This window comes from Zeugodacus cucurbitae, chromosome 4 (assembly GCF_028554725.1).
Source record: "Zeugodacus cucurbitae isolate PBARC_wt_2022May chromosome 4, idZeuCucr1.2, whole genome shotgun sequence".
NCBI lineage: Eukaryota > Metazoa > Arthropoda > Insecta > Diptera > Tephritidae > Zeugodacus > Zeugodacus cucurbitae.
Window position 1 is genome coordinate 61,307,460 of NC_071669.1, and position 7,557 is coordinate 61,315,016.

The 7,557-nt window shown below is 35.8% G+C and overlaps 1 protein-coding gene across 1 annotated transcript; it reads right to left on the reverse strand.

Annotated features, from left to right (window-relative positions):
• Window positions 1-1,348: 1,348 nt before the first annotated feature.
• Window positions 1,349-2,941, reverse strand: LOC105212517 (major royal jelly protein 1). The gene is made up of 2 exons (XM_011184526.3): window positions 1,863-2,941; window positions 1,349-1,792 (listed from the first exon to the last, which is right to left on the reverse strand). The coding sequence occupies exons 1-2, from the start codon at window positions 2,722-2,724 to the stop codon at window positions 1,497-1,499; spliced, it is 1,158 nt and encodes a 385-aa protein (XP_011182828.2). The 5' UTR covers window positions 2,725-2,941; the 3' UTR covers window positions 1,349-1,496.
• Window positions 2,942-7,557: the final 4,616 nt, after the last annotated feature.

The following is a 7,557-nucleotide window of genomic DNA, read 5'->3' on the forward strand; positions in this document are numbered from 1 at the left end:
GTTTGACATTAGCTGAACAATAGAGAAAAATAAATATCATCGCCACAAATTAAGTTAACAATACGCTTATCATCAAAGTACACAAATACAATAAATGCGTTAAACAAATTTATGAGCAACTCCTGGTCACACGCAACTACATATATACTAATGCACAAATAGTCGAAGGTTCAAGTATGAATATAGATACGGTGTACTCGTATATAAGTATTCAAATATGTTTCGAAAAGTCATTAAATTTTATTACTCGAAATTATGGCAATTTCTTATTATCCGCGAAGAGAATGCAACCCTCTTTTCAGTTTAAAAACTTATTTTCTTTCAGATAATTTCCAAATACACAATACCCGGCTAAGCATTGGTATATGACAATCAGAAGCTATATCTATACCTTCCTCCTTTCTTTATGTTTCTCAATATCTCTTCTGTCTCCGGTCTCTCATCCTTTCTATTTCTCTCTTTCTCTCTCTCTTAGTATGTGACGTTTGAAAGATCCACTGACCACTAGTTTTGGAACCTGGAAATTGTCCGGTGAAAACTAGATCAGCAAATTATAAAAGAACTTCTCAGCACAGTCCATCCAGAGAGAAGTCTATACTTTCCAGATCTAAAGCGAAATAATATATTCACGTTATTTTATATTATATCCGTACTGGTTAGGAGAAGTATGTTGTATTAATATATTTATCAACGATATTTCCGGGAATGAGAAAATTATTTCACAATAGTATTTATTTTCAAACCTTCCGGATTTTTTAGTTACATTATGATTACATTATTATGTTCCTGGTACATTCGATCGAACGACTGTCGAAAATTTTGCTCGAATAGTCAATAAAATGTATCTAAAAAAAAGAATCTTGCATAAGTGGGTCTATTTATTATATGCAATTTATTATAAAGTAAATTTAGGTTCCTTAGCTCTTCCAGCTATTTTCTCAAGGACATAAATTAAACTAAAATTGGAAATATTTTGATTCCTGAACCCTATTGAACCTATGAAATCTACTAAGGCATCAAAAAGTCACATTAAGTTGAATATATTGTTTTCACATTATATAAAAAATAATTTTATTGAGGTAACACTGTACAATATTGTTATCTTTCTTAAATAAAAATAAAAAATAGTTATGATATTAATTTTAATAACGTTAATGAGAAACACATTTCCAGTTCAGTTTTAAATACTTAAAGATTAAAAGCTTAAATACTACGACTACCCAACACCAATATAAAACAAATATAAAGATTAAGCTAATCTATTTTACCGAACAGTCTAAATTTTAATTATTATTAACAAGTGAAACTCTGCATCTGAACACTTCAAACTCATTTCACTTCACTCTTTTCCTTAAGCCGGATATTTCTTAAACGGAGATTTCTTCATAAACTCAAGCTTTTAACATTATCCGACACTACCACTCTCAACCTCATCAACTAATTGCAGTAATTTAAATATAATTTTTAATTTCCTACTCTTTCTGCAGAAAGCTGCCTTACCAACAACCTTGCATAACGGATAATTGCTGTATTGCACCGCAACCCACACGATTCTGCATATAATCCGGGAAATTGCTCTGCAGCACACGCATCGTATTGCGCTTGTAGTCGGGCACAGCATGCGTTGCCAGTTGACAGGTGTCACTACGGTAGACAGGCTTAAAGTTCGTCTCCGTAAATGCAGTGGATGTGTCCCAGCGATAGACCTCTGCGTCGCCTTCATTGCGGAAGAAAATTGCCGAGCCGTTATCAGTGCCGATAATAACCATGCGCGAAGGCTTCTTGCCCAAATCTGTAAATTTAATGTTGAAATAAAGAATTATAAAGGCGATCAGCAAGTCATGCCTTTAACCACAACTTACCCAGTATGCGACCATCGGCCACGCCACTGCGCAAATACTCCGATTGTAGCGAGAAGAGTCGGTTCGTGCTCAAGTAGGTGAAGTACAGCTCCGTTGTGCCACAATGTTTGCGTATTAGCGCAATATAGAGCACATCACGCGCTCTGCAACCAGAAGCTACCGCCTTCGGCAGCACCACACGGAAGCCACGATCGGCTTGTAGATTATAAACGATGATGGCACGATTCGCTGCATCACTGACATAGACGAAGCAGCTGCCGTCAGGTGCATAGTCCACCACGACATATTGTAAACGCGAGTTCGGTGATGTTAGACCCTCCAATGAAATGGATTTCAACACTTTGCCCGTCTTCACTGAGAGCGCCACCACTTTGGCGGTACATTTGCGTTCCGGCGTCTCGAGTGTATTCACAATGCCGGTGTCTAACACCCAGAGCACCTCATTTTGGTCCACCACCAAGTCAACTACTGACTGGAAACCTTTGCAAGTACTATCATCCTGCATATCCCAGCAAGGAAATGGTGAAAAAGTGGCTTGACATGCGCCCGGTTTAAGTGTGGTTTTCACAAGCGTCGCCGGTACACCGTGTTTGTAACGTGGTAATGCCAAAAACACCGTGTCACCCACTATTTGCGCACGAGTCGCAATCACATTCTTCGAGATGTACTTGCCCGAACTGCGGAAAAGCGAACGTGAGGAGCCGGGAAACTCGAACTGTCCACCGGTCCATTGTAGCGAGGTGACGGCAGGCGGTGCGGCAACCGCTTCAGCGCTGCTGTACGCATTGTCGTATTTGACCGCAGCCACGTTGGACCACAAACACTGTGCGAAGACTGTAAGCAGCAGGCAGCGCGTCCACATTTTTTTATTTTTGGTGAATATTTAGCGAGGAATTCACGCAAGTATTAAGTAAGCTTGTTTAATTTAATTTATTGAACTCTTTATGTGTAATTTGTTTGCACTTCGTCGCACTCTTCGCATGTGCCTGCTTATTTGCAACTTCAGCAATAATATTTATTTCATATGAATTTATTGCTATTTTATATGGTTTTACATTTTGCTGGCTTCGCAATTTGCGGGCAACAGACGTGACGCGCGTCAATGCGCATTGCGGATTTCCATTACAATTTCACTGTCAAGGTCGGCCGCCGCCGTTAGCAGTGTCGACACAGCGTGTCTGTCGGCGTTTATTATGTATTTAGTTGCTTGTTGTTATGATGGTTTGTTGTTGTAATTTCACCAGTTGACATATGTCTGTATGTCTGCACGTAAGAGGTTGGCAATATGAAGGTCTTTCTTGCGGCACGAGCTTTTCGCGGCATCGACTTCTGGTACATGTTGCATCGCTTCCACTTCCACTTCCCATATGTACTTAAAGAAATTGTAAGCAATTTCTTCTTGTTTGAAGAAAATTTCCGGATTCTCCAGAAGTTTTCAGAAATTTACCCATTCTCTATATGAGGAAGTACTCGGAAACATCAAAGTTCAAGAGGAGGGAACGGTGTTTCCTGGATATACGTAAATATTTTGAGGGATTTCCAAAATATCCACTTCTTATTTTAGGAAAGTTTTCTAAAATCTCCACTCTTTACTTTTGAAAAGATTCCAAAAACTCTCAACATGTGGAGAGATTTTGAAAATCTCCATTACCCATTTCTCTATAATTTTTTCTAGTTTATTGAAAAGTGAACTCACCTCCTCACCTTTATACAGCAGAAAGCTTTAAGATAAAGGTATTTCCATTTTTCTTCTTTCCTATATAGTAATATGCGATTTTTGTATTTGCAGCTTCGTCATGACTTCTCGTATTTGCTTGTTCGTTGACTCAGCCATGACAAATGCGAAATTCTCACTCTCTTACAATAAAATCCAATTTTGAAGTTCAAAAATCAATTTAATCAAAGGTCGTAACCCCAAACAGCTGGTTCATTAGCTCGCCTTAACACTTTGACAATTGTATTTAAGGTTTAGTGGTTTTCTACGAAATTATTTACGCAATTTCGTTTGAGATTTGTCTAGAAAGCAATCTCTGCAGTTAACAGTACATTTGTATATATTTATTTAAGCAATTAATTTCTCACCATTTTCACCTTGTCCAAAGTGCTCTGGTTTCAATTTCGCCTCAAATCAACGACGGTATTAAAACAATAATGAAAATGCTAGAATTTATGAAGGTTATTGTGGAAATTGATATTCATCGGTAATTGTAGAAGGGGTCAACTGCCGCAAACAGTTATACAAATATTACCCGAATTCGCCGAATAAACGCCATTATACAGGCTCAGACATGCCCTAAGCATAGATAGATATATAGATATATTTACATAGAATAATACTGACTACGCAAAATTGCATAAATTAATGTAGAAAAAATAAATACATCACTTGTTGTTGTTTGTCGACTCTTTGCATTAATTTAATTTTAATGCCACTTTTGCATCAAATGAAATCATGCCCACTTAATGCGAGTGCGCGCAACCTCCGCAAGATGGAGCGCCTTCTGGGAAAAGCGCATGAAGGGGTAGCGGCGCAATTGTATTGGACAGCATAAAATTATTATGGTACCGCGTTACAACGCACAGATTTTATGACCCTTGATGTGGGTGTATAAAAGTTGAGATTTAAATGCCAATAAAAACGCTTTATTTTTAAAACGCCAGAAATTATGCTACATTATTGCGTGATTTTGTTTACTGTAGCAAATGAATGAAAATGCCAATGGAAATGGAAAACCCTGCAGGGAAAATTTGTGAAAAAAATTGGAAATTTTAAAGGGTAATTTTTCCTCAAATCATGGAATTCGACTACATAATTGACAAGAAATATGCAGCTTGTTGAAATGCCCGTTTTTGAAATTGTTTTTTCGAAAGATGCAAATTGGAAAATTAATACAAATAGGGTTGCCATATTCCTACAAAACTACATGTCACTAAATGATGTAATAATTTGTAAAAATTTAACTAAAAATATCAAGGTAGTATTTAGTCAAAGAAAACAATATTTAAAATAGGGTTGCCATCATTAAAGTATTAAATTAAATTAAAAATTACAGTATTTGGCATCCTAATTTGGAACAGACAAATTTATGTGCTTTAACCACAAAAAACAGGTTCCCCAACCGCCGACAAATAGTTATGAGCTCAAATAAAAACGTTATCTAAATTTTATTATCGAAATACGTTTTTTTTTTTAAATACGATTGCCACCATTGAAATTTTTTTCCAAAATTGATTAACATCAAGCATTTTTTCAAATTTAATCAAAGCCTTTAAGTGACTTTGTAGCAAAATGAAAAGGAGAGCCCCTTTTGGAAAAACAATTTACACAGAGTTGTATTTAAAAAAAATATATGTATTATAGAATAATTGGAAAATTACCAGTTAAAAAATTATAAGATCTAAAATATTTAAACAATTTTAGTCGACAATCTCAACCTATTTTTTCCTAAATATTAAAGCATTTCGAGAACCTTTAAGATCGACACATGTTGAGTAGATTTTAATAGTAGTGTTGAAGAAAAAATGAGACAGGGAGCACTTAGAATAAAATTCAACGAGCTCTATAATAGATCTTTGTATCTACTTTAAATCCCTAAACTAGTAAGGAAAGGCTAAGTTCGGGTGCAACCGAACATTTTATACTCTCATTTGCTATATTTTTATTAAGATTTATTAAGATCGGCACAAAGTCCAATAGAAAAACGAAAATCATCATATATGATGTATAGGCTGAGGTAATTCCTGAGCCGATTAAACTTATTTTCATCACCAACATACATTATATCTTAGATTAGATGCTCATTTAATTTGGCTAAGAAATTTCATATATTAGCCGATTTAAATGCTATTAAGCCCATCGTATTTTTGAAAATCCTATAATTAGCTATATGAGAGCTCGGGGAAGTTATGACCCGATTTTAACCATTTCTGGTACAGAGTCACACTATTAGAAAAAAAAGATTTCCTCTGAATTAAATTAAGATATCTGAGAGATTTACCGATATTTTCGGTGAAAAGTTACCATAAGGCACTGGTTTCTTCAAATTCGATATCCGGGGCCTTGAAAAGTTATAGTTCGATTTCGACAATTTTTTTCACAATTGATGCCACATATCATATACAATATTTATGTAAACTTTTATTTCGCTATCTTCATTGGTTCCTAATGTATATCTTATAAAGTGAAGGAATCAGATGGTATTCAAAATTGAGTTATATGGGAAGTTGTCGTGGTTGTGAACCGATTTCGTTCATTTTCCACACGTGTCATCAGAGTGTCAAGAAAATATTATATACCGAATTTCATTGAAATCTGTCGAGTACTTCCTATTTAGGGGCGGGGCCACACTCACTTCCCCAAAGAAATTACAACCAAATATGCCTCCTCCTAGTGCGATCCTTTATTCCAAATTTTACTTTTATAACTTTATTTATGGCTTAGTTATGACACTTTATTTGTTTTTGGTTTTCGCCATTTTGTGGGCGTGGCAGTGGTCCGATTTTGCCCGAAAGTAACCCTCTTACTATCCCAAGGAACATGTATGCCAAGTTTCGCCAAGATATCTAAATTTTTACCCAAGTTATCCGTTGCACGGGCGGACGGACGGACAGACATTTTTGACTCGTCTCGTCACCCTGATCATTTTGTTATATAGTATATAACCCTATATCTAACTCGTTTAGTTTTATAACTTACAAGCAACCGTTTTGTGAACAAAACTATAATACTCTCTTAGCAACTCTTGTTGCGAGAGTATAATAACCAAAATCACTCCTTGAAAGCTTCGCTATAATTATTTCATACTGACTACTTATTTAAAGATTATTCTTGATGCAACTGATTCTCAACTTCCCTACAGGGGTTCTCCCACTCACCGGATTTCCTTACAGGCTAAATATGCTCACAACGCATAAGACTACGACCACATATACATATATTCCATAAGTCCACATTGACGAGTGCTTTAAATATAATCACAAATCGCAAATGCAATGCTGAGCAAAGTAAAAAAGGAAGACAATAGAACAATAGCGCAGGAATGCAAGAAAGTGAAAGGCGAATGCTATAATTATAGGCATTCACATAAATTACGATCTATCTATCTTATTGTTTGCAATATCTTTTCTCCAATATTAGCTGCTTTTTGTAGGTCAATCACAAATGATTGGCACGATTAATGTCGATATTAAAGGCATGGATGATGCTACACTTCAATGAGCGCGCATTTCGCATTTTCCGCACAAGCAACAATAGCAACAATGGCAACAGTGGCAATATTGCTTGTCTCATTTATTATGGCCGCAATGAAAGGGCACTCAATAGCTGCTGCCTGCGCTTGTAAACAAACAAATAATCAGTGCGTTATTTTAATCGTCAAGCATATTGTATTTAACGAGCGATGCCTAAAAAGCATAAATTCACTTACGCTTTGGTATTTTGTATATTTCTATCTTTTTGCTGACCTTTTTTTGCCGTTTATTTAAACAATTCTAGGCGAGTTGGTGATTTTTTTGCCTTACCGACTTTTACCTTTCGATGAGTAATGTCTTAGGTACATATATTAAAAATTACAAGAACAAAGACAACAATAATAAAATCACGAGCTAGCGAAAATTAATATGCTGCGTAGACAATTTCAACGAAGTAATAATTTAATGGCACACTCCATATTTGTTGTTGTTTTTTGCTCATTTT

Bases quoted from the DNA above. Each gene is read 5' to 3' on its own strand.
- LOC105212517 (XM_011184526.3), bottom strand. From the start codon at position 2,724: ATGTGGACGCGCTGCCTGCTGCTTACAGTCTTCGCACAGTGTTTGTGG. The intron at 1,793-1,862 runs GTAAGTTGTGGT...TTAAATTTACAG, and splicing joins GGCCGATGGTCGCATACTGG to ATTTGGGCAAGAAGCCTTCG.